The following is a 27,844-nucleotide window of genomic DNA, read 5'->3' on the forward strand; positions in this document are numbered from 1 at the left end:
ACGTGACGGGCGCCTGGGAGGAGGGAACTGGGGCTAGGAGTTCTCCTGAGGGAAGAGGCGTGAAGTGGGGGGGACGCGGCGGCGGCAGCGCTGACAATGGTGAGTGCACGGCGGCCCGCGCGCTCGCCCGCAGCCTTTGTCCCGGAGCGCGCGGCCGGACGGCCAACTGCGGGCCCGATGTCGCGGGGACGGCTCTTGGGAGCGGCAGGAGAGGGTAGGCGGGCAGGGCGGGGAGCCGGGTTAGGCCTGTCTGGCCGCCGCGGGGCTAGGGAAGAGCGGGCTGCGCCGCTTCTTCCCAGTCTCGGCAAGGCCCGAGTACCTGCGGGTGACGAGGCGTTCTCCTGGCTGTGTCGGAGTCTCTGCCAGCGTTCTTCGATCGGCTATGGGGGGCCGTGGCTGGTTACTCGGATCCCGCCTCTGCGGACCCGCCACCGCCTCCCCTTCCAAGGTAGCCAGACCTGCTCCTGGGCAGCCTCGCTTCCTTTCAGATGGGGTGACCCAAGAGTCCCCCAGTTCCGGACTCGGTGGACTTGGTCACTCTCTTCTAGTGTTGATCAGGAGCTTGGTAAACTCCTTGAGTTTTTTTTTTTTTCTTTTTAAACTAGCATATGGTGATAACCTGCGATTTCCTGGCCCCAGGTTAGCCTTAACGTTGACACTTGTAGAATGAGCGAGAAAAAGAAAAGGACGTTGGAGGGGAGGACGTTTTTAAGTCAAAGGCAGTAGTTTCGTGCCCACTGGTTTAAACGTTGGCTCTCATTTCCTTCACCAAGCCATTTTGGAAACTTATCTCTTTGGGATGTTGAAATGGCCTAGGGAGCAGAGGAGGGAGGGAAGTCAGTACTTGCACCACGATTAGTGGGAAGCACAAGCGTGAGCACGATGGCGTTCAGCTTTGTGTGTGTTAGCGATTTCCTCTCAGTTGGATCTCATTTGACTCATTTTATGGTAGTATTCATTTACTTGGTTCACTTAGCATGCATATGTTGAACGCCTACTGTGTATTTTCCTTTAATAGTACCTGGTTTCCCAGAGCTCACCCGGTTCCGTAATCTGCTTGAGACTTGGCTTCAAGACTAAGCTAGGTTTATTTTTTGAAAAAGTTACATTTGATGAATACATATTAAAGTCAGGAATCGAGTTGTTTTGAATTTAAAAAAGAAAAGGAGCACAGAAATGTTCATTCTTAAACTTCGAGCCCTTTTCTCTTTTTTTCATCAGCTATGCTTAGGCGCTCCCAGGGAATCTGAGCAAGACTGAATCAGCCCTTGCTCTCTTGTAGCTTGTAGGCAAGAAGGAGATAAACATTTGTGTGATGACTTGTTTAACGTGGAAACAAATAAAACAGCTGTGATAAGGAAGCTTTGGGGGGGTGACCTTACTAGTCAGGGGGTTAGAGATGGCTTCTTTAATTGAATATAATTTGCAAAGAAAACGTAAAAGGCCTTCCTATTTTTTGCTTACATTTAAAATGACTACTTTTAATGCATTATTTTCAAGAACAGTTTTTATTTTCAAGTTACTCGTGAAACAAATACAATTGTAAAGCTTGGAAACACTGAAATAGGCACAAGTGTAATAATATATGTATGAAAATTTGCTGTTTCATTGCTCCTGAATGCACTAAGTTAATAAATTTTGAGAGCTTCTCTTCTGCCTCACCTTCAGTTGCTTTTCTTTACATTCAGAGGATGTAGTGAAATTTCTTTAGTGAGGGCTATAAAATTCATCTTTTAACATCCACTTGTAATTTTGCTAGATAGTAATGCTCAATGTTGGGTTACAAATTATGTGAAAAATCTTAAAGTTATTGATGTGAAGTTTAGGATACGATTAGAAAACTGTGAAAATAATTGTGCTAATATTTAATTAGTCATATATAGTGCCTTGTAGTTATTTAAAGGCTACCTAAGAGTTTTGATTTATATAATTTTTAGTATTGCTCCTGAACATCCCATATTTTGAATACATACTTGAAGGTATCTTTTCTAAAAGATCTTGGCAGTCTTTCTCTTAAGATTTCAGAAGTGCCTCTTGTAATTTCAGCAGAAGTGTACGTTAATATATCCTAACCTTCTTTACAGCGTTTATTCCTTTGCCTTGTAGTCTTCACCATTCTGACAATTCTGTATTTTTCCCTCTTTATATAAATCAGAAGTATTATCATTTGACTGTGAATAATTTTTAAAAGATTTAAATTTTGTAACTTTTTGTTTGAAATGATAGGATGTGCAAGAAGATGCACATCTTGAAATAAAAACTTTATTTGTTTAATTTTTGGCCACACAAGGTGACTTGTGGGATCTTAGATCCCTGACCAGGGATGGATCAAACCTGTGCCCTTGGCAGTGAAAGCACTGAGTCCTAACCACTATTTATGAAATACTTCATGCATGCAGAAAATGATTGAAGACAACAGATAGTTTTTACATATTTTTAATGCCTAGCAATTTTTAAGTTTTACATATGGTGTCAAAACAAGACTTATTGTTTACAATTACGAATTGTCGTTAGTTAATTGTGAAGTTTATGTACTTTTAAGTCTGTTTTATACCATTTTAATTAGTGGCAAATTTGACATTTTATATTTGAGTACTGATCTTTTAATATCAACTTTCAAATCCCAGTTCAGTTGTATATGTTAAGCATTATGTATGTGGGAAAAAGTAACCATAATATTTTGTTTCATTTGTAAAACAATTCTTACAGTTTTCAAATCTCATTTTTCCTGGAACTAACTCTAGGAAGTATTAAGGAGGAATAAAAAAATTTTTTTTTATTTTCCTGCTTCGGTTTTATGATTCAAATTTTGAGACTGACATCTATTCTTGCATAATTGTTTCTCTCATGGCAGCTCCCCAGTACCTGCCCCCTTTGCTGGATCAGTGCTTTGCAGGTAGTTGATGATTAGTAAATATCAGCTGACTGATTTTGACCTGCTATACATTCTCATATTTGTAGCTCTTAGGAGAATGTATACCATTTTGAGCAAGTTGTGAGTTTAAAACTTGGGGTATGAAAGCTAACTAGGAAGGGACAAAACATCTTGTCAAAAGGAAAATTTGCTCTTTATATATTTAGAGTATGAGTACTAATCTGGTAATTCATTGAGTTGCTTTCTTGAAATTATAATCCTTTTGTTAATAAAGGATTAATAAAAACGAAGAAGCAGGAATTTTCCTTGTGGTCCAGTGGTTGGGACTCTGTGTTTTCACTGCCAAGGGCCCAGGTTTGATAACCAGGGTCCCACAAACAGTGTGCTGTAGCCAAAAAAAACCACCAACAACCCCAAAAAACAAAGAAGCAAGCTCAGAATTTAGGAAAACAGTCTCCGTCCATCATATTAGTAGTATCACCCTGTGATCCGCATAGCCTTAGCAGGATTGTTAGCTTGTTTGCCATTATCCTTACTCCTGAGCACAGAACTGAGCCTTAACTCAAGCTCCTTGCTCTAGACTTCACTACTGCATCAATGCCAACTGCCTGGGGGAGGGCTGGTCTTACCAAACATGCTAAGTTTTAGCTCATTTCTTTCATGTATCCATTTATTTTTTATTATCAGGACAATATGTGTTTTACTCAAAATTAACAATCAACAAGTATTTGAATGCCTTCTATTAAATGCCACATGCTGCCCCTGGCCACTGAGTCTTCAGTGTTGAGCAAAGGATAAAGTCTCTGTCCTCATGAAGTTTATAGTTCAGTTGGGGAGTCAGATACTCAGTAAGTACACAGATTATAATAAATGGGCTTCCCTGGTGGCTCAGATGGTAAAGAGTTTGCCTGCAGTGCAGGAGACCTGGGTTCAATCCCTGGGTTGGGAAGATCCCATGGAGAGGGAAATGGCAACCCACTCTGGTACGCTTGCCTGGAAATTTTCATGGACAGAGAAACCTGGTGGGCTACAGCCTGTGGGGTTGCAGAGTTGGACATGACTGAGTGACTAACATTTTTATAATAAATGATGAAGTAAACTTACATGGTGTTGCATTTCCCAGATTTGGAGAATTCAGTTTTCATTAGGAAGTTAGGGAAGGCCTCTTTATGGAGGTGAGTCACGGTGAAAGGATGACTTTGTTAGGATAACTTGGTCTAGGACAAGAAGGAGACTGGGCGTATTTGAGAACTTGCATCATTTGAGTCTGGTGTGGCTGGAGGGATGAATAGAGCAAGATATGCATAGGCCATGTTATGGAATACATTGTATATGTGTATGTTTAAAATAGCATTTCATTAAAGTAAGTGTTAACTATAAACAAGTGCACAAATAAGTGTACAGCCTAATGAACTTTCACAAAGTCAATATACCTATGTGTTAAGCACTCAGATAAAACCAAACAGAACATTAATAGTACCCCAGTGCTTTCTTCCAACTACTTCCTGACTTCTAATACCACTATAATGTGCATCATGTTTTTTATTTTTTAATAAACGGAATAATACAGTGTGTATTTTTGTGTCTGGTCTCTTTCACTCAACGTGTATGTGAGATTCATCTTTGTTGTAATTCATTCCTTTGCCCACTGTATGAATATAGATAAAAGTGTATGTGTCCATTTTCTCATTGATAAATATTTAGATTATTTCCTAAGTGGGCCTGTTGTGAACAATGATGTTATGAACATTCTTATATTGGTCTCCTGGTTTATATGTGTAAGTTTCTGTTTAGGGTAGATACCTAGGGGTATAACTGCTGGATCATTGATATATCTATCTATCTATCTATCTATCTATCTATCTATCTATCTTTAGCTTTACCAGATAATGCCAACTATTTTCTAAAGTAGTTGTTCCAATTTATACTGCTACCAGCATATTGAAGGATATGATTGGGTTTATTTATTTATTTATTTCTGTTGCACTGCACAGCATTCCAAATCTTAGTTCCCCAACCAAGGATCGAACCTGTGCCGGTGCAATGGAAGCGTGACATCCTAACCACTGGGCCTCCAAAGAAGTCCCCAGATTTATGTTTTTAAGAGAAAACTCTGTGTAAATTTTAAAAAAGACTAGAAAACTAGCTTTTATAGCAGGCAAAAAATAATCCACAACTATATGTGACATTGGAATAGCCAATGGATTCTGTATTATTTCCAGCTAATGTGTTTTGCCGTTCATAAGCAATTGATCTTTGTCTCTTTTACTTCTGTCCTATTCAGGATTTACAGAACAAGGCTTATACACTTTGTTTAGAAAAATTAACATTTAATTAGTCTCCTCTATTAGAGCCAGTTTTATTTCAAGGGTTTACAAATGTAACATATCCTGTTCAGACTTATATAGCAGTAGGTTTTCCATAAGTAGTACATTGTAATAATTCATGAGTAATTGGGATTGTATGAGTTTCATTATAGCAATATAATGAAAGAACCTAACCTCAAAGATGTATAACTAAAGGTAACTTTTTTCAAATCCAGATGTTAAGATTAATTTTTTAGATTTTTGGTATATGTTAGAATTTGATAATTTATAGTGGTTACTTGTAGAAATGATTGAAATTATAGTGTTTCAATTTATTTAGTTTTGGGGGGACTGTTTATTTTATTGTAGAAAACAAATATATCTGCAATAAATTTTTAAGGGTACAGTGCAGCATTAGCTATATGCATATTGTATGATATTTATTTAGTTTTGATGCAGTATTTGGTATGAATTCTTACTTCATCCTGAATTCATAGGTTACCTTTAGGTTATAGGTAATCAAGTTTGAATTTTAAACTGTAGTGACTGACAAAACAATTGTGAGAATTTTTCTTTTATTTTAGAGTTTTCTTGGAGGATTTTTCGGTCCCATTTGTGAGATTGACGTTGTCCTTAATGATGGGGAAACCAGGAAAATGGCGGAAATGAAAACTGAAGATGGCAAAGTAGAAAAGCACTATCTTTTCTATGATGGAGAATCTGTTTCAGGAAAGGTAAATATTTTGTTTCGAGAATTATCTAGTTGTAGAATATTAGAATTAGTCGTGAAAGTGGCTTGTGCTGTATCTAAATTTGAATGATTTTATTAGAGATGGAAAATGTTTTTCAGAAGGTCAGCTGAAAGCTTTGATTCAACAGAACACTTGCAGGAAAGATTCTTATACTAAAATGGTTATGGGCAGAGTCTAAATTAAACTGTGTGCAGAATTTTGTGTTTGTGACCATGTGAATCTGTTTAACATATGACAGTTTCTACAGTGGGGCTGTGATCCACTCAAAGTTTGTTTCTCCTTTAATTGAGTTATGGAGACTGGGGATAATTCTCGAGTTCAGTTTAGTCGCTCAGTCGTGTCCGACTCTTTGCGACCCCATGAACTGCAGCACACCAGGCCTCCCTGTCCATCACCAACTCCCGGAGTTCACTCAGACTCATGTCCATCGAGTCGGTGATGCCATCCAGCCATCTCATCCTGTCTCCTTCTCCTCCTGCCCCCAATCCCTCCCAGCATCAGAGTCTTTTCCAGTGAGTCAGCTCTTTGCATGAGGTGGCCAAAGTATTGGAGTTTCAGCTTCAGCATCAGTCCTTCCAATGAACCCCCAGGACTGATCTCCTTTAGGATGGACTTGTTGGATCTCCTTGCAGTCCAAGGGACTCTCAAGAGTCTTCTCCAACACCACAGTTCAAAAGCATCAATTCTTCGGCGCTCAGCTTTCTTCACAGTCCAACTCTCACATCCATACATGACCACTGGAAAAACCATAGCCTTGACTAGACAGACAATTCCTAAAAGTTTTTTTCTCATTCTTTATAGGTTATCAGTCTGTACTTCTTTCGTTGTGTCTATTGATCTCATTTCTTGATACTCTGTAGAGGATTTAAGCACATTTAGAATGTGTCCATGCTTGCTCAGATAAGATTTGTGATACCTTCTGTGGTTTAACTTTATCCCCCTTTTCCTTACCAAGGATTATTCTTATACCTTATGGAATATGATTACTACTCATTAATTTGTGATACTGAAGAATGGTAATATCCTAGATAAAATCAAATCATAAAATGTTTGAAAAAATTTTTCTAAATATAAAAGATTAAAAAATATTAAGAGTTTTTCTCTCCTGCTTATTAATACATATACATTGTAAACAGTTTGGGAAATAAAATAGTTATCTATAGTCCCATCATATGGAAATAACTCACTATTAAAATTTAAATGTGTTTCTTCCTAGTCTGTCTGCATTAGTTAATGTTTATGTATATGTAATATATTAAGCATACCTTTTCCCTGCTGTTGGATATTTAACTAGTTTCTGTTTTTCAAATTGCTTGTAGTATATCCCCATGTGTTTAGTAATACAGACATTTTATACATAAATTTTTCTTCAGATTTCTGTAGGATAAGATTATTTCCTTTAGAATGAATTCCTAGGAGTGGCTGGACATGAATATTTGACATGAATATTTGAAGGGTATCGATACATGTCAACCTGGAAAATTTGCATGAAATCTCATGTTCACTTAATACCTTGTTTCACTCAGGGTAGAGCTGAATATGATCTCTTTTTAACCTTTGCTATTTCTGTAGGCAAAAATGATACTATTCTTTGATAGCATTCTTTGGTTACTAGATAGGTTGAACTTAGGTTTACGAGCCGTTTTACTGCATCGCATCGTCTCTTCTGGTCCTTTGCCACTTACTGGTGTCTTAGTGTTATATCTGAAATAAATGTTTTTCTTTTCTACTTTACTCTTCCTTTAAAATGATGGGGAGAAAGAGAAGAAATCTGAAAGAGAGTGACAAAATCATTAAAAGGATGGAACACATCAAAAAAGTAAAGGAAATAGTGCTTGATCTATGGAAAAGATGAGTTGTTAATATGGTGGGATTAGAAGAGGTAGAAGGAAATGGCAACCCAGTCCAGTACTCTTGCCTGGAAAATTCCATGGATGGAGGAGCCTGGTGGGCTACAGTCCATGGGATCACAAAGAGTCGGACATGACTGAGTGACTTCACTTTGAGTAGAAGGGGTAGAGATACCAATCTAGTTTTTCTAGGGAGAGACTGAACCTCAGATTTTCAAAATTTATAGACATAACACCACCAAAAACAAGTCTTACGACACTAGTCTAGGCTTTGTAAAATGTCTGAATATAGTTAAAAGATCATTTGGCTGGGGTTGGAAGATCTAGCCTTGGACTTTACCACTGTCTTGATAGGTAGCTCTGGGCAGTCATTTAACTTTGTAGATCTCACCTATAAGTTGAGGTTGGACTAAATCATTGGTTTCCAAACTTTGTTATGCATTGTAGGAAGAATACTTCATGTATTAGAAAAAAAATCTTAGAGACTGGAAGACCTGACATCCTGCCTAGAGCAAGAATATTCCTGACATGTGAGCTGTCTAGGTATACCTTTTTTTCCAGGTTTTTTCCAAGAGTAGTTTTAGATTTACATAAAATTGCGAGGGAGGTATAGAGATTTCCCATTATCGACATCAGCCCCTAGAATGGTCCATTTTTGATCAAGGATGAACTTACATTGACACATTATAGTCACCCAAAGTTTGTAGTTTATCTAAGGGTTCACTTGTGGTGACGTATATTCTATGGGTTTGGACAAATGTATAATGTATAATATATAATAATAATAATAATATACTCTACAAATGTTGTGTTTACTTTTTGGTAGTGCTTTTTGTATTCTATTTAAGACATCTTTGCCTACCTTATGGGCATGAAGATATTCTCCTGTTCCTCCTATAATTTTAAGTAGTTTCATATTTCACATTTAGATTCTCTGTTTTTTGAAATTGATTTTGTCTTTATGACATAAGAGTCAAGGCTACTTATTATTTTTTCCCCCATATGGATATCTAATTGACCCAGGACATTTATTGAAAAAGCCATCCTTTCCACCACTGCATTGTAGCGACACCTTTGTCAGTAACCAGAGGTTGTATGAGTCTGTTTCAGCCTCTCTGTTCTATTCCATTGTTTTATTTGTGATATATACTTTCTTTTATATTTAAAAAATATAGCTTTATTGAGTTATAATTCACATATCATAAATTTACCCTACTGAGTATATAGTTAAGAGATTTTCACTACTTTTGCAGAGTTGTGCAGCTGTCATCACTAGCTAATTCCATAATGTTTTCATCACCGAGAAGAAACACCATAACATTAGCAGTCATTCACTTGGCGCCATATACTAAATGTTTGTGTCCTCATAAGGTTTGTGTGTTAAACCCTAATCCTTAGTATGATGTACTTGTAGGTGGGGTGGGGCTGAGTGGAGGGGGAGGGGGAGAGGCTTTGGGAAATGATTAGGTCATAAGGGCTGTGCCCTCATGAATGGGATAGAGAAATCTTGTGTGCACCTTCTGACATGTGAGGACATAGTGAAAAGGTAGCCATCTGTGAAGCAGAAAGCAAACTCTGCCAGACACCAAATCTGCTGGTGCTTTGATCTTGAACTTAACAGCTTCCAGAACTGTAAGCAGTAAATTTATGTTGTTTTTAAGCCACCTAGTCTGTTGTTTTTTGTTACAGCAGCCTGAGTGAACTAAGCGTCCACTAATCTACAGATGCACTTTCTTTCTCTATGGATTTGGCCTATTCTGGACATTTCATATAAATAGAATCATACAACATGTGGCCTTTGTGTTTGGCTCCTTTCGCTTAGCATGATGTCTTCAAGGTTTATTACTTTTAAGAAAATTTTTGGTCAAAAATATAATAAAATTTGCTATTTTAACCATTTGTAATGTATATAATTCAGTAGCATTAATCACATTCACAATTGTGCAATCATCACCACTATTTTGAAATTTTTTCATCATCCCGAACAGAAACTTTGTACTCATTAAACAATAGCTGTCCTTTTCCCTTTTCTCCCAGTCCATGGCTACCTCTAGTCTACTATTTTCCCCTGTAAATTTGCCTGTTCTGGGCTTCTTCTATTTCATATAAGTGTTTATACAAGATCTGTCTTCTTGTGTCTGCCTCATTTTATGTAGCATGATGTTTTCAAAATTCTTTCATGTTGTAGCATTTATCAAAGCACTATTCTTTTTTATGGCTGAATGATGTTTTAGTAGCCCACCAGGCTCCTCCATCCATGGGATTCTCCAGGCAAGAATACTGGAGTGGGTTGCCATTTCCTTCTCCAGGGGATCTTCCCAACCCAGGTATTGAACCCAGGTCTCCTGCATTGTGGACACTTTAACCTCTGAGCCAACAGGGAATTAAATATAGTAGAATAAAATGTAATGAAATAAAAACTCTATTAAATGAAATAGAATAAAAGAGCCACTAAAATGCAAAGCTCTGGGGGAATTTAACCTTCTCACACAGGACAGAAGATTCTCCTGGTAAACCAGCAGGCTGGAAAGGGTTTCACAGAACTGAACAGAGAGCTTGAAGGGGCATCTGCCGTTCTGACCACAGACTGCTATTGGTCTTTAAGGAACACGTTCAGCTTCTTATTGCTGGCTGGTCTGACTGGACCTCTCATGGGAATGGGCTGTGATAAAGGAGGTGAGGTGGGGAGAGCTCTGCCTCCTGTAGAACTAACACCCAAAAAAGTTGTCCTTTTCATTATAGGGGACTGGAATGCAAAAGTAGGAAGTCAAGAAACACCTGGAGTAACAGGCAAATTTGGCCTTGGAATGCGGAATGAAGCAGGGCAAAGACTAATAGAGTTTTGCCAAGAAAATGCACTGGTCATAGCAAACACCCTCTTCCAACAACACAAGAGAAGACTCTACACATGGACATCACCAGATGGTCAACACCGAAATCAGATTGATTATATTCTTTGCACCCAAAGATGGAGAAGCTCTATACAGTCAGCAAAAACAAGACCGGGAACTGACTGTGGCTCAGATCATGAACTCCTTATTGCCAAATTCAGACTTAAATTGAAGAAAGTAGGGAAAACCACTAGAACATTTAGGTATGACCTAAATCAAATCCCTTATGATTATACAGTGGAAGTGAGAAATAGATTTAAGGGACTAGATCTGATAGATAAGAGTGCCTGATGAACTATGGAATGAGGTTCGTGACATTGTACAGGAGACAGGGATCAAGACCATCCCCATGGAAAAGAAATGCAAAAAAGCAAGATGGCTGTCTGGGGAGGCCTTACAAATAGCTGTGAAAAGAAGAGAAGCGAAAAGCAAAGGAGAAAAGGAAAGATATAAGCATCTGAATGCAGAGTTCCAAAGAATAGCAAGAAGAGATAAGAAAGCCTTCTTCAGTGATCAGTGCAAAGAACTAGAGGAAAACAACAGAATGGGAAAGACTAGAGATCTCTTCAAGAAAATTAGAGATACCAAGGGAACATTTCATGCAAAGATGGGCTCGATAAAGGACAGAAATGGTATGGACCTAACAGAAGCAGAAGACATTAAGAAGAGGTGGCAAGAATAGACTGAAGAACTGTACAAAAAAGATCTTCACGACCCGGATAATCATGATGGTGTGATCACTCACCTAGAGCCAGACATCCTGGAATGTGAAGTCAAGTGGGCCTTAGAAAGCATCACCACAAACAAAGCTAGTGGAGGTGATGGAATTCCAGTTGAGCTGTTTCAAATCCTGAAAGATGATGCTGTGAAAGTGCTGCACTCAGTATGCCAGCAAATTTGGAAAACTCAGCAGTGGCCACAGGACTGGAAAAGGTCAGTTTTCATTCCAATCCCAAAGAAAGGCAATGCCAAAGAATGCTCAAACTACCGCACAATTGCACTCATCTCACATGCTAGTAAAGTAATGCTCAAAATTCTCCAAGCCAGGCTTCAACAATATGTGAACTGTGAACTTCCAGATGTTCAAGCTGGTTTTCGAAAAGGCGGAGGAACCAGAGATCAAATTGCCAACATCCACTGGATCACGGAAAAAGCAAGAGAGTTCCAGAAAACATCTATTTCTGCTTTATTGACTATGCCAAAGCCTTTGACTGTGTGGATCACAATAAACTGTGGAAAATTCTGAAAGAGATGGGAATACAGACCACCTGACCTGCCTCTTGAGAAATCTGTATGCAGGTCAGGAAGCAACAGTTAGAACTGGACATGGAACAACAGACTGGTTCCAACTAGGAAAAGGAGTGCGTCAAGGCTGTATATTGTCACCCTGCTTATTTAACTTCTATGCAGAGTACATCATGAGAAACGCTGGACTGGAAGAAACAAGCTGGAATCAAGATTGCCAGGAGAAATATCAATCACCTCAGATATGCAGATGACACCACCCTTATGGCAGAAAGTGAAGAGGAACTAAAAAGCCTCTTGATGAAAGTGAAAGAGGAGAGTGAAAAAGTTGGCTTAAAGCTCAACATTCAGAAAATGAAGATCATGGCATATGGTCCCATCACTTCATGGGAAATAGATGGGGAAACAGTGTCAGACTTTACTTTTGGGGGCTCCAAAATCACTGCAGATGGTGACTGCAGCCATGAAATTAAAAGACACTTACTCCTTGGAAGAAAAGTTATGACCAGCCTAGATAGCATATTCAAAAGCAGAGACATTACTTTGCCGACTAAGGTCCGTCTAGTCAAGGCTATGGTTTTTCCAATGGTCATGTATGGATGTGAGAGTTGGACGGTGAAGAAGGCTGAGCGCCAAAGAATTGATGCTTTTGAACTGTGGTGTTGGAGGAGACTCTTGAGAGTCCCTTGGACTGCAAGGAGATCCAACCAGTCCATTCTGAAGGAGATCAGCCCTGGGATTTCTTTGGAAGGAATGATGCTAAAGCTGAAACTCCAGTATTTTGGCCACCTCACGCGAAGAGTTGACTCATTGGAAAAGACTCTGATGCTGGGAGGGATTGGGGGCAGGAGGAGAAGGGGACGTCAGAGGATGAGAATGGCTGGATGGCACCACTGACTCGATGGACGTGAGTTTGGGTGAACTCTGGGAGTTGGTGATGGACAGGGAGGCCTGGCGTGCTGCAGTTCATGGGGTCTCAAAGAGTCGGACACGACTGAATGACTGAACTGACTGACTGACTGTCTAGTATGTGGATGTACCTTTCTTCATCCTTCAGTTGAGGACATTTCAGTTAAGTATACTTGGGTTTCTATTTATTGACTATTAAGAATATTTCTGTACATTTGTGTATACGTTTTTGTGTGACTGTGTTTTCTTTTCTCTGGAGTATAGACTTAGGAATGGAATTGCTGGGTTATGTGTTAACTTTTTGGGGAACTTCCAGACTTTTCCAGAGCAGCTGTGCCATTTTATATTCTCTCCAGCAATGTATGAGTTGCAGCTTCTTCACCTTCTTGGCAATATTTATTACTGTCTGATTATTTTTTGTGGGTGAAAAGTGGTCATATGGTTTTGCTTTGCATTCCCTTGAATGATGAATAATGTTGAGCATCTTTTCATGTGCTTATTGCTGTCTGTATATCATCTATTCTTTCCCCATTGAACTGTCTTGGGACTCCTGTAGCATATACTTTTTAAACTTAATTGCTGTTTTGTCAAAAAAAAAAAGCTGCAAAGAAGGAAACAAAATTACCCATAGAATTTTTCTTTTCTGTACTTTAAAAAATATAATTGGCATTATATTTGTATACAATTTGACCATGCTTCCTACATGTAACATATTATGCACATCTTCCCACATCATTAAAAATTCATTGACCTTATTATTTTTATACTTTAATTATACTCCATCATGTGATATACTCCAATTTATTTACTTCTTTTTCTGACATATTAATTTTGGAAGGTGAATAACTTAACTCACCCTGGTTATAGATGTAGAAGATATAGAAGCATGAATATTTTAATTACATAGTTTATAAACAGAAGTATTTGAACTTCATTTTGTTGGTTCTTGATTTCTATTGAGAAGCATTGTTTGAAAGAACAGCTTTTAAAAGTCACATTACCAGTATTTTTTACAGTAAAGAACAAACCTGGGAGTATGGTTTTTTTTTTGAATTTTAGCTAATCCTTAAATGGTTGAAATTTTGTTTTTAATATCTGTGTACTTTATATTTTGTCAAATTAAAATGTGTAATATTAAGGTTTCCATTTAGCAGATACAAATTTAGGGATTTTAGATTATACACTTAATTTCAAAAGTATATAAGATGTATCATACTCAAAATTTAAATCTTTAGATATTCTATTTTTAGGATGAGCAGCAGACTCTGGGCAGTAACTGTTGCTTTTAATATCAAAAATTATAACAATATATGGTTGGTTGTAAAAAGCTGAAAGTGATCTTTTAGGTCAGTTTTTGGAATTATTAATAACCTTTATATTAAAATGCTATTATAGAATTGTTTAACTATTTGACCAGAAAATGTATTTGAATAGTTGAAAGTTTTCCCTTTTATTGATTCCTTGTAGTTCTCCAGCTCTAAAGAAACATTCCTTCCTAACAAAGCAGATGCTTTAAATGTACATATAAGTAATAAGTTCATTAGTGATTGTATAGGAGTAAGTTTTATCTTCTCTGGAGCTATAAGATCATCATAATTTAGGTATGTGGTGGTTTCTCAGACTTCAGAAATGAACACCTGAGTATTTATATATTATATTCATCTGGAAGGAATCTGCTAGTAGGCCCACAAAGGATTGTTAACATCTCTTAAAATTTCGTGTTTTGGCAGGTGAATGTAGCCTTTAAGCAACCTGGAAAGAGGCTAGAGCACCAAGGAATTAGAATTGAATTTGTAGGTCAAATTGGTGAGTTTTAAAATAGTACTACTTTTTTTTGTTGTTAACTGAGTTTGAAGAGAGTTTGATATGGCAGTTAAATAATTGAATTAGAGTTTAGCTTTATGGAAAGAAGGACTTGATTTTGCATAATAAAAGGATTTATTTTATAAACATTAAATAATCATGTTTCTTTTAATTATATTAAATGATACTTGACTCATGCTGCCTTTACTTGTGATGAAATCTGATTATTAAAAGTGAAAGGAGTTATGTAAGCTAGCAGCCTTGAAAAATAATTCAAGTAAACTAGTTGACTCCCTGAAATTTCCATCTGCCTAGGTTTTTCACCAGCTTTATTCACAATTAGCGGTGTCACCTTCATCCTTCACTTGCTAATTACTCATGCCATTGTCTTCCTAACTTAGTTTATACCTGTAGCCAGACTCACCTGTCAACAGAAAATTCCATGTGAAAAGGAAAGTTGCAATTTCTTCTTGATCAACTTGTGTATGTTTCCATACATATATTTCTTGCTTTAGCAGGAGTTAAACTATATAAATCTTCGGGTACTGCAGATGCAGAAAGAGAAAAGAAAATAGATCCTAGCTTTCTAAGTTTTACTGTCTATTTTGAAAGTGTCAAAATTGGAATGGGTAGATGTTTGTTTAGGTATCTATTTTGGATGAGATTATACTTAAGGGGCAAATTATGGTAATTAACTGATAGTTGATTTTAGTCTTTTACATAGTATAGTTTTATCAGGGTAATATATTTGCCTAACTAAAACAACAAAGCATTTTTTGTCTTGAAGGGAAGAAGTTCAAATAATTGCTGGAAATGTAGCAATTTAAACAGCTTCTTATTGGGCAAACCCTAACTACACTAAAGGATTGAATTCTTTCATAACAGAAATTTTCATTTTGCTATGCCACTTGAATTTTTTTATGCCCATGTGGAGCAAAATAGGATAATGGAATTCAGATCATAGCTCTGATATTTAAAGTGAAGGCAAATCCAAGTAATTCTTTTGATAAAAATTACTTGCTCTGGAAGTAGAAGTTTGGGTTTTGATGAGATGGATATCAAACATAATTGGTCTTTCTTTTTAAAATTTCTTAGAGCTTTTCAATGACAAGAGTAATACTCACGAATTTGTAAACCTAGTGAAAGAACTAGCCTTACCTGGAGAACTGACTCAGAGCAGAAGTTATGATTTTGAATTTATGCAAGTTGAAAAGCCATATGAATCTTACATCGGTGCCAATGTCCGCTTAAGGTATGAATTGATTTTGTCTACAGTTTATGATACACAAACCAGAAGGTAATGACTACTGTTGAATGTCCTAAACTTCTAATTATAATTTTGGACTGGAAGACTTAAGATTTTGAAAATTCTGTCAAATATATATGTATATATATATATATATATATTTTTTTTTTTTCTGGCTAATGCAGATCTGATGTAATAAGATCCTTCTATCAGATTTGTGTGTATGTGTGCACACGCACGTGTGCGTTCAGTCATGTGCAACTCTTCGTGACCCCATGAACTATAGCCTGCTGGTTTCTCTGTCCATGGAACTTTCTAGGCAAGAATACCAGAGTGGGTTGCCGTTTCCTACTCTAAGGGATCCTCCTGACCCAGGGATCGAACCTGCATCTCTTGGGTCTCCTGCATTGGCAGGCGGATTCTTTACCACTGTGCCACCTGGGAAGTCCTCTAAAGGATTCAGAGGATCCCATTATAAGAAGTTTTAGTCATATACTTCCCTTGTATGTACCTCAGTTTCTTAGATACTTCATTTGTCTTGTAAATGGAATTACCCTCTAAATCCATTAGTTTCTCAATGAATTTCATTTAGTCTATGGTTAAGAAGTGATGTAGGAAAGGAAAGAAAAAAAGAATTGATCTAGAGAGATCTAAAAAGTATGTCCACTATTCTTAAAATTGAACTTTGTATTTTTTCCATGGTGAAGGCATTTATTTAAAAATGAAAACTTCTTCATGAAGTAAATGGAGTAAATTGATCCCTAAGGAATGTCAGGAAGGAGAAAGCTGAAGTTTGCTTATTTGAAACACTGAGGTATCTCACAGGAGGTTTAACTTGTCCTCTCCATTAACTTTTGTAGGTATTTTCTTAAGGTGACAATAGTAAGAAGACTGACAGACTTGGTAAAAGAATATGATCTTATTGTTCACCAGCTTGCTACCTATCCTGATGTCAACAACTCCATTAAGATGGAAGTGGGCATTGAAGATTGTCTACACATTGAATTTGAATATAATAAATCAAAGTAAGTACCTTTTACAAACAGATAAATGGTCAGGGAAAATTAAGAAATAAACCTTGTATGTCTTTGTAAATTGGTCAAAGAAAGGATAGAATCAACATTAATCTGATGTTAAGAGACCATCAGAATCTCCGAACTGAAAGAAACTTTAGAAGGATTTGGTTTTGTTTTAGTAGGAATTTGACTTGGTGCAGATGTCTTTCATATTCTATGCCTGGTAAGACTCTGCTTGGCGATTTTTTAATAGAAGATCTCACCATCTCAAAAGGCAGCTAATCCTGTAAATCTGTGAAAGTCTATCTTACCGTCTTGGCATCGTTTCAGCTAGTCATCTCTTTAAAATAAGCAAAAATGCTCTTTTTTCTGACTACATGAACAATACCTTTTTATTATTAAAAAAATTGACAATGTAGAAAAGTCAAGGGAAATAAAAATACCATATATTTTCACCTTTATCACTCAACCACTATTAATATCCTTTTGTATAGCTTTCCATGGGAGGGGGTATATGCATTTATATATGTTGTGTTTTTTCAGAAATGGGCTCTTTAAATTTTATTTATTAATGTCTTTTTAAACTTTCACCAAAGTATATATCTAAAAATATTAATATTTTCTTAACATGTTCACATATCTAGTCAGTATTCATTTCCTTAAATGACTTATAAAAGTTTGTTTATGTCAGTATCCAAACAAGATTTGTTCAAATCCAGTGGATCCAAACTCACTTAACAAACACACTAATCAAAAAACATTTGGTTTTTGATAGTTAAGTCTGTTTTATGTTTTCCCTTTTATTTATTTTTTCATTAAAGTTTGTTTGTTGAAGAAATGAATGTTCATTATTTTATCTTCTTCCTGTGCACTCTTCTTCTGGTATATGAATTTTTAAAAAATATACCTATTGTTGACTGTGCTGGCTCTTTGTTGCTGCGGGCGGGGTCTCCTCTCTAGTTGAGGTGTGTGGGCTTCTCATTGCAGTGGATTCTCTTGTTGTGGAGCACGGGTTTTATGGTGAGCATGCTTCAGTAGTTGGGACTCACAGGCTTAGTTGCCCCATAGCATGTGAGATGTTCCCAGACCAGGGATCAAACCTGTGTCCTATGGATTGCAAGGCAAATTATTAACCACTGGGAAGCCCTACGTGATTTTTATTGCTTGTCATGTCCCAGTTTATATCACTGAAATTGTGATACACATGTGTTCAGAGTCTTAAATTATATTGTTGATAAAATTATTAGTTTAGGACCTAAAACTTGTCACTGGAAGTCTCCCTTCAGAGAGACATAATTACATTAGTCAACTCTTGGGATATTATCTTGAGATTCAAACCTAGAGAAGGTCTCTTTGTGACCGGGTGATTTTTTTAACTGCACTATTCTAGCACTTGGAGTAATACACTAAACACCTGTATAAAGTTTTTAATGTTCGGAACATCTTTATATGCCAAATATTTTCATGCATAAAAATCTTAATTTTCCTCGCTTAAGTTCTTTAGAAATGAAGTTGACCTCTAAATAGGTGACTAACAATTATTCTGGCTAATTTTTCCCTCTGAGGTTTATTGATGATCAAGTAAAAGTTTTTTTTCCTAATTTTTATAGTAAAATGATGAACATTAAATACATGAATAGTCAGAATGGTATTCTTAAATAGTAATTATCCTACAGATATCTAATAAACCTTTTCAGGACATATTTCACTCTTTGTTTTGTAAATTGATATTTAGTAAGTGACAAATATTCTTTCCCTAAAGGTATCATTTAAAGGATGTGATTGTTGGAAAAATTTACTTCTTATTAGTAAGAATAAAAATCCAACATATGGAGTTACAACTGATTAAAAAAGAGATCACAGGAATTGGTAAGTTAAAGGGTTCCTGAATTGAAGTTCATTTTAGTTGAAATTTTAAAATCTTAAAATACTGTTTAAACTTAAATATCCACCTTGGATACTAACTTTGATACTTAATATTGCTGGCAGTGAGTTACTCATTTATGTTTTTAAAAATTAGTTTTTGAGTAGATAATTCACATGGTTCAAAAATAAAATGTGAATGATTATACAGTAATGTATCCCAGCTACTCATAGGTGATACAAGTTTTAAAATCATTTAAACATTTATTCATACACATGCAAGTGCCTCTTTATTACACCCTTCCTTTTAGTCAAGTGATTATGTACAGTGCATGCTTTAGAGACACTTCACTTAATAATATCATTTCACATGTGTTGGTTTATATACAAAATAAAATCTTAGAAGTGGAATTGCTGTTTCCAAGGATATATTCATTTGTAATTTTGATTAATATTATCAGTTTGTCCTCTTTATGGACTGTACCAATTTGTATTACTACCAGCAGTGAATGTAGGAAGGTGCCTTTTTTTCCATGTGTTCTTATAAGCACAATGTTATAAAACTTTAGCTGATCTCATGGGAGCGGGGAAAAGGTTCCCCATTGTAGTTTTGATTCATTTTTCTCATTCGAGTGAGAATGAGTATCTTTTCACATGTATAAAAGCCATTTGTATTTCTTTCCTATAAACTGCCTATCCATATCCTTTGCCCCATCTCTATTGGATTATTAGTCTTTTCCTTTTGAAGTGTAGAAACTCTTTATATATTAGAGAAATCAACCCCATTTTCTGTATTAAGAGCAGCAAAATTTCCCATTTGTCTTGCTTGTGGTAGTTTTTACCATGTAGTTCTTGATGTTTGTGTAAGTCACATTGTCAGTTTTTCCTTTTATGGATTCTGGGTTTTGTACCACAGTGAGAAAGGCCTTTTTTACATTGAGGTTCTAAAAAATAATCTTCTGTGCCTGATTCTACTAAAATAATACATTGTAGTTTAGGGATTTTGTTTAAAGTTTTAATTCATTTGGAATTTGGCCTGATGTAAGCAAGAAACAGCTATGGATCCAGCTTTACTTTTCTCCAGATAGCTGACGAGTTACCCCAAATCATTTATTGGTTCATAACTGCTTTTTAATTTTCCCTTTTTTTGGCTGCACTATGAGGCTTCTGAGATCTCAGTTCCTTGACCAGGGATCAAACCCATGCCCCCTGCGGTGCAAGCGCAAAGTGTTAACCACTGGATCGCTAAGGAATTGCCTATTTTTCCCCCTAGTTTTAATTAGTATATAGATTTAATTTGTTCCCTCTAATTTTCCTGGTTTTCTGCTAAAAAGAATTTTAGGCACCACTTTTTAAGAATTTATAATTGATAGTCATAAACATCTGTAATTTCTTAATCTCCAATTTTACCTGCTAAAGTGACTTAAAGATATTAAAACCAAACTTCAGTTTCCCATTTGTTGTTTAAAAAAGTTATTTAAACATTTTTTTCTAGTTATAAAAATTATGTTTGGGTGTTCTAGAAAATTTTCAATAAGAAATAATTTGTACTCATAATCCAGAACAGATCTTAGTCTTTGCATGTTATATACTTTACAACATTGGGATCATTACTGTGTGTTTTGGTATACTTTTAAACTTGTATCATTGACTCTTCAAAAGAACTGTATGTCAATTAAGCATTCACTTTGATCTTTTATCTCTGTTAAAGTTAACAAGAAAAGACATTTTGGGTGTTACAGAGAAAGCTAGCATGTCAGTGCTCTGCTGTGCCTTCCTAGTTTCTGTTTCAGCAGATACTAGGAATGATGGAAGGAAGTCTGTGGAGACTTCCTTAGTATTTCTGAGCTGTATACAGTTGACCTGTGAAGAACATGAGCTTTGAAATGCATGGGTCCACTTACAGTGGATTTTGTTTAGTAGTAGATTTTATGCTGCTTCGTGGTCTGCAGTTGGTTGAATCTGCATAGGAAGGAACTGTGGATGCTGTGGACAGGGAGCAGTGGAGGATACAGAGCAGGGACTGTAAATTACATGCAGGTTTTCATGTATGTACAGTGAAGCACTTCAGCCCCTGCAGTTTTTCAGGCGTCTACTGAATTACCTTTGAGGAGAAGGGAGTGAGACCTCAGTTGGGTGGCAAATAAGTGTGGATCAAGAAATAGAGAAGAATGATCAACGTTTTCACAAAAGGGGGAAAGTCAGTTAGGACTAAAATACTGTCAGAAAATAGGAAGAAGGTATAAGCCTGGAAATTATATTCTAGCAATATTTAAATTAATATCATTTACATTATTGCCCTAGGACCCAGTACCACAACAGAAACAGAAACAATTGCCAAATATGAAATAATGGATGGTGCACCAGTTAAAGGTAATAAACTTTTCTTTTACTTCTTTTGTGTTATAGGTAGTGCAGATAGCAGTGTTCATGGCAGTTTAGCTTGAAAGTATTTATTCACTGTGAATATGTGAATTCTTAAAATGATTTTTACAATGATTTTTAAGATCATCTTTGTATAAATACTGAGGAGACTGTAGTAGTACTTTCTGGTATGAAATAAGGTTTAATTTTTTACTCAGCTTAAATTTAGAATTTAGGAAAGACATTGATGTATATCTGTTCCCTAGTTCTGAATTTATAATATTTTGTCTTCTGTTACAAGAGTTTCTCTCTGTAAATCTTTTTTTACTCATGCTGAACATAAGGTACAGTATAGCTGAGCATTCATTCTGTGGGATTTTGGATTTCTATATAGCCCCCAAGAAAATAAGCAGCTCCCTTACTAAATAATTTTCAGTATCTAAGATAATGAAGCCAGTACTTATCATTTTAAATTTATGTCTTTGGCTTTTCTTACTCTGTTAGTAATTACTTCAAAAAGCAGTTAACCATTTATTGAGTGCCAACTATTGATGAGGCATTGTATTCTCAGGTGCTTAAAGTTCCCTTCCATATACACTTTGAGTTAGGTAGCGGTAGCCCTTATTTTATCCCTGAAACTGAGATGTAGAGGTTAAAAACTTGTTAGGGTAGGCAGAACTACCTCTACCCACTTAGATTTTCAGCTAGAATTGTTTAACAAAATTAAGAGAAAAACAGTTTATTAACGCATGCAGTGCACATCACGCAGGAGCATGAAAGTGAAGTCGCTCAGTTGCTCAGGAGCAGGCCACCAGGCTCCTCTGTCCATGGGATTTTCCAGGCAAGGGTACTGGAGTGGGTTGCCATTGTCTTCTCCTCATGTAGGAGAAACCTCAACAAAAAAGTAACTCAAAGCAGTGACTTAGCATTTCAGCTTATATAGCATCTTCAAAAGAACAGTAAATTTGGAGAGAAACGACTAGGCAAAGGAAAGCAGCTTAGGCTTCCAAGGGCACAGACTATGGGACGGTAAATATGAGGGAGGAAGCTAGCAGAGTAGGCTTGTTTGCAGATTCCTCTGGTGCCATCCCTGGGCTAAAGAGAGGGTGTCTCCAATAAAATAATTTATATCCTGCCTTTAGGCAGAATAGGGGAATTCTTTTTTGCTTTCACTGCTGCTTAATTGCCTTCAGCTCAGAAATAATTTTAATGTCAAAGAGGCACATTTTTTGGTGACATATTCTGGTTTCCTTCAAGAGCTAATCATTGCAAAGTTGGCGTTTGAGCCTGGGCCTTTCTGACTTCGAAACTCATGCCTGTGTACTTGTGTGTTTTGCAACATTACTTAGTAAAATTCCAGCAGCCACAAATTTTTATGTAAAAGAAACCAGTTGTATATCCTTCCCCCCCACCCCGCCCCCTGGTTACAGCTTAATTTTATTTGGTAAACAAAGGATAGTATACCCCCCAAGGCATGAGGGTGGGCTGACCCCTGAAGGAGTGGCCCCAACCCATCTGGTTCCCTCTTTTTGAACTTTTTGTCTCCTCCCTCCAGTCTGCCCTATATAAATTAGGACTAGCACTCATCATTGATCAGGAACAGGGCATGTTTGTTTCACCTGAGGTTTCTCCTTTGTTCCCTTTCCATGCCCTCGGTTGTATATCTTTAAGGAAATAGATACACACAAGAAAAGTATTACATAAAAAGAATTCAAAACAGAATAGGCCAGTAATTACTCTTAGGAAAAGAGAAGCTATCAAGTCACCAAAAATAGTAATCTTATTAGTAATAAGTATTCAAGAATTTATACACATGATGAGAAATGGCAAAATTCATGAAAGCTTGAAAGTAACAAAAGTGCTAGAGTAGAACTTAACTGCTGGCACTGTTTGAAGCTTTTACACATATTAGTCCATATAGTCCTTACAAATTCTTTATAAGATGGATATACTTGACTGGAGTTAGAATTCGAATCCAGGCATTTGACTTTAGAGCTGGTGGTTCTCAGCCAGGTGCACTTTTACTCCCTCCTCCCCATGGGAAGTTTGGCAATGTCTGGAGACGTATTTGGTTGTCATATTTGGGGACTGTTAACTGGCATCTTATGGGCAGAGACCAGGAATGCCCTGAACTTCCTACAGTGTATATGACCTTACCCACAACATAGAATTATTAGGCCTAAAATGTAAGCAGTGTCAACACTAAGAAACTCTGGTCTAAAGTTTTGTTATGCTCCCGTCTCAGGAGGAACTGAAGCGTTAGTGTCTTTATAATACTTAGTTTTAGGTGTTACGTAACTGTATTTGGTCATCCTTTAGAACTAAATAGAAATTGCTTTTCTTTCAGGTGAATCAATTCCAATAAGACTATTTTTAGCAGGATATGACCCAACTCCAACAATGAGAGATGTGAACAAAAAATTTTCAGTAAGGTACTTTTTGAATCTAGTCCTTGTTGATGAAGAAGACAGAAGGTACTTCAAGCAGCAGGTATGGTGCCACCTACATGGTATTTTGTTCTGTGGTGGTTCTAAAAACACCTGGAAAGCACTCACTTTTCTAAGCTTTATTGTACTGAGCAAGTGGGGGTTTCTAAGTAAGTGAGAGCACTGAAAGTGTGACACAGAAGTAAGGCAGGAATGGATCTCTGTTGTGATCAGTCTCCTTCCAGTCATTCTGCAGGACTCCAGGATGGGCTATAATTTGGCAGGGCTTCTATTTTTTTTCTCTTAAAACTTTTGTTTTTTATAAAAACATACCTGCTATTTGTTTTTTAAAAAAATCAGGCAAAAAACAATGAAATAAAGGTCAACAAAAATTCCACCACCATTGTGATAGTTTCCCAGACAAATTTGTATATTTGTTTTTAGATCATACTATGCATATTGATCCTTAATTTGCTTTTTCATTCAATAGTGTCTTGAATAGATTTCCTTTATTAACAAATAAAGATTTCCTTTCATTTTTCATGATTGCATCCACTTGATGGATTTCAGTTTTCCATTTTTCCCTAATTAAACAGTCCTCTTATAAATGTCTTTGAGATGACCCAAATCTATTACTTTTTAAAATATCTTTATCATAAAACTTGTTCTCATTTGAAAATCAGTTAAAAGCTTTCAGTGAATTTTGAGTAAAGCCTGTGATTAGAATGGTCTTCTCTGTTCTTTGTCAGAGTAATAAATATTTGAATGTCAGTTGAGTGTTCAAAGCTAAATTGGAAATTATTCTGGGGGGAGAAAAGAAAGCATTCTGTGCTGAGGACTGTGAAGAATATAAAAGCCACCTTTTTAAACAGTTTTTCCTTACAATTCTCACATTGCATATTTGTGGAAAAAGAAAAATTATATAAGTAACAGAAAACTTAAATAATGGTTTGACAGCAATTTGGAAGAGAGAAAACTTATTTTGCTAATGTTGCCATAATGCTATATAGTTAAACATGTGATTTATAACTTCAAATTAGATTATGTGAAATTTACAATTTTCAAATCAATTACATATTATGACCCTATTGAGTAGTATATGCCTGCCATGGTCATTCATTTAGATGTTTAAATTCTGCTGTGTTGGTTAAAAAATAAACAGCCTGCCATGACTTCATGAAGCAAGTAATTTGAAGAATTTAGAAGATGGACCTCCCTGGTGGCTCAGTGATAAAGAATCTGCCTGCTGATGCAGTGTTTGGTCCCTGGTCTGGGAAGATCCCACATGCCAAGGAGCAGCTAAGCCTGTGTGCCACAACTATGGAGCCTGCTGTGCTCTAGAGCCCATGTGCTGCAACTACTGAAGCCCACATGCCCTATAGCCTGTGCTTCACACCAATAGAAGTCACCACAATGAGAAGCCTGTACACAGCAACTAGGAAGGGCCTCCCTTCTAGCTTAGTTGGTAAAGAATCTGCCTGCAATGCAGGAGACTGGGGTTCGATCCCTGGGTCAGGAAGATCCCCTGGAGAAGGAAATGGCAACCCACTCCAGTATTCTTGTCTGGAGGAAATTCCATGGGTAGAGGAGCCTGGCGGGCTACAGCCCATGGGGTCACAAGAGTCGGACACGACTTAGCGGCTACACCACCACCACCTGCTCACTGAAACTTGAGAAAAAGTCTGCAGAGCAACAAAGACCAAGCACAGCCAAAAATAAATTCAAATTATTATTTTTAAAAAAGAGTTTAGAAGAGCTCTCAGGATGGATTGGTTAGGGTAAGACAGGCAGAGGAATCGAAATTTGAAGAATATAAAGGGGAGGATGGAGGGAAAGTTTAATTTGAAGTGCGTCTAAAGGCAGAGAGTAACCCAGTTCGCTGGCTGGGTACTGGGACCTTGGTGGGGAAAAGTGATGTTAGTAAATTGGATAAAGGTTGTGGAGGGCCTTGAACACTGGGCTGGAGATTTATCCTGGAGGAACTGAGAGCTACTGAAGAGTCATCCAGCAATGTTTTAGACGAGTCTGGCAATGATGGATAGGACGGGTTAAAAAAGGGTTTCAGGCAAGGGAGGGAGAGCCATCTATTAGGAAGCTGAAATATTTAGTGACAAGGGCTTGAATTTGGATAAGGACGGGGGAAACAAACTAAACGACAGATTTTAGGAATTCTTTAAAGCAGTAGTAGCTAGACCTTTGTGTCAGTTTGGATTCATGGTGGGTAGTGTACATAGGTGTTGGTTGGGGGAGCAGAGTTGGCAGAAGGGGAGACCCATTATTAGAATTGAAAGAAAGTAGGTCCATCAGGAAAAGAGGAGAGCTTTTGTAGGGAAGAAGTTAGTTTTGTTATGGTTAAAATTGAAGTGTATTATTTCTGTGGTGAAAATTTAAGGCATAATACAAGAATATTAATTTGAGGATATTAATTTGTTATGCATTTGTTTTCTAGGAGATCATTTTGTGGAGAAAAGCTCCTGAAAAACTGAGGAAACAGAGAACAAACTTTCACCAGCGATTTGAATCACCAGAATCACAGGCATCTGCTGAGCAGCCTGAAATGTGAACTGAATGGGAAAAAAAAAAGAAGAGAAAAACCTCCTATATCCGTTGAGATTTAGGTTTGGCAGGTTAAAGATGGTTGCAGCGTGTAGGGCAGGGAAAAGGCCAAAACTCCATTTATGATAGTCTTCCTTTATCTTACAGTGCTGAATTTATTTTACGACATAACTGTTCTTCATGTATATACATTTTAAAAAGTGCTTTCTTTGAAACACTGGAACTTTCTTAAACTGCCGTTTTTTTTTTTAATTTGTTTTTTTAACTGCACACTTTAATTTGATCATAAGCACTCATATACATCAGCATAAACATTATATTTTCATGTGAGTAGGTTGATATTTGTACTTGTGCTTTTTTTCTGCATAATGTTGATTATAAATTCTTTTCTTCTTTCTTATGCTAATGATTACCTCTTACTCTCTCTACATGCAAAAAAATTTGTGTTGAAATAAAATTAGAAAACCTGAGTGGCCCTTACAGCCTGCAAAGATTTAAAACACGGCATCTCAATATTTTTGAAAACTACGTTTATGTTTTTCTATATGTGTTTGAGAAATGCATATGAGTGTTTCACTGTAGGTGCCTCTGAGTCTACCATTCCATGGCTTCCTGAATTTCGTTCTCTTTGAAATCTTCTGTGGTATATTAAATTTTCCCCCTAAGGGATAATGTAGCATGTCATTGCAGCTTTTTTGGGGGCGGGGACCATATTAAGTAACCATTTTGCTACTGCTATCCAACAGGTACCACTGTTGTGTTTTCTGCAGTGTGGAGTGGATTTTATGTTGGCAGTTTAGGATTTGTTAAAACTATATGATTGTTCCATAATACTTTGAAAAAAGTTTTTTTTTGATTTAAGGAATCTTTTTAGCACATGTACGCAAATATAAACTTTGTTGCAAATATTCTCTTTTCCAGAGAAAATTGGAGGATGAGGGCACTCAGAACTGGTGAAGCATGTAGTTACCCAGATCTGGACAATTTCACATTTGTTAAATCAGAACCTTGACTAGTTCAAACTCAGATTTAAACTTCTTTGTCCATTATGTTTAAATTTTTTTAACATTAAACTCAAGCATTGTTGAAAGCCTCTAAAAAAGAAGGTTGCAGTCATCTGTTTTTATGCTATGCATGGGGTCTGATCTCAGATACACTAAATACGGGGCATAGGAACTAAAACCTGATGTATGAAACTACTTTCACTTATGGTTCATTGGTTTTTGTACCAATATTTTTTTATACACTTCAGTGCAAGTCTTGTCAGTTAACCTTACTTTATGAGTAAACTAAGTAACCCAAATTACATTTCTTTAAGCCTATTTTACTACGGTGGCTCTTTGAAAAATGGTTAGTAACCAACTTCTTAACTGGCAAAAAGTTCCAGTGCTACAGCACTGGTTATAAATGTGGATATCTGTGAATGATAATGTTTTCCTTCATGTAAGTGCCTGTTCAGAGTTTCAGAATTTTAAAATGCCAGATATTTTCATGGTCACTTGCATGTAGTAATCTGGAAAATATTCAAAGAAAAATTGAAAACCAGTTGTATTTAACCAGTCTCAAATTGTGCAACCATGATGTATAATAAAGAATTTGAAACAGATATTAAGCTTGCTATTTGAATGATTAAAATATTTATATTCTGAAATCTCTTCTCATTGTCATATTTATCTTTGAGGACAAAATTGCTCACTAGTTTAAGAAGCTGTAATTGTGATAATTAGAAGTTTTTACAAATA

The 27,844-nt window shown here is 36.6% G+C and overlaps 1 protein-coding gene across 5 annotated transcripts; it reads left to right on the plus strand.

Moving 5' to 3' along the window:
- On the plus strand, positions 1-27,753 carry VPS26A (VPS26 retromer complex component A). Of its 5 annotated transcripts, XM_060406393.1 has the most exons (10): positions 5,765-5,915; positions 8,231-8,326; positions 9,037-9,154; positions 14,559-14,634; positions 15,727-15,883; positions 16,738-16,902; positions 18,656-18,762; positions 21,061-21,129; positions 23,468-23,610; positions 25,996-27,753. In XM_060406393.1, exons 1-10 carry the CDS (start codon positions 5,890-5,892, stop codon positions 26,107-26,109), a joined length of 1,071 nt encoding a protein of 356 aa, XP_060262376.1. In that variant the 5' UTR covers positions 5,765-5,889; the 3' UTR covers positions 26,110-27,753. The 5 variants fall into 5 exon arrangements, with proteins under 5 accessions (XP_042097111.1, XP_027817936.1, XP_042097110.1 ...); XM_042241177.2 differs by lacking the exons at positions 8,231-8,326; positions 9,037-9,154 and adding an exon at positions 1-214 and having other exon boundaries at positions 5,766-5,915; XM_027962135.3 differs by lacking the exons at positions 8,231-8,326; positions 9,037-9,154 and adding an exon at positions 1-99 and having other exon boundaries at positions 5,766-5,915.
- The last annotated feature ends 91 nt before the right edge of the window (positions 27,754-27,844 follow it).

Source organism: Ovis aries, chromosome 25 (assembly GCF_016772045.2).
Source record: "Ovis aries strain OAR_USU_Benz2616 breed Rambouillet chromosome 25, ARS-UI_Ramb_v3.0, whole genome shotgun sequence".
NCBI classification, from domain to species: Eukaryota; Metazoa; Chordata; class Mammalia; order Artiodactyla; family Bovidae; genus Ovis; species Ovis aries.

What these genes read in the sequence shown, in the direction of transcription:
- VPS26A (XM_060406393.1), top strand. Translation starts at nt 5,890, where the DNA reads ATGATGGAGAATCTGTTTCAGGAAAG. An exon ending in AATGTTTGTGTCCTCATAAG is followed by an intron (nt 9,155 to 14,558) that starts GTTTGTGTGTTA and finishes GTGTTTTGGCAG; the next exon opens with GTGAATGTAGCCTTTAAGCA. An exon ending in GGATGGTGCACCAGTTAAAG is followed by an intron (nt 21,130 to 23,467) that starts GTAATAAACTTT and finishes CTTTTCTTTCAG; the next exon opens with GTGAATCAATTCCAATAAGA.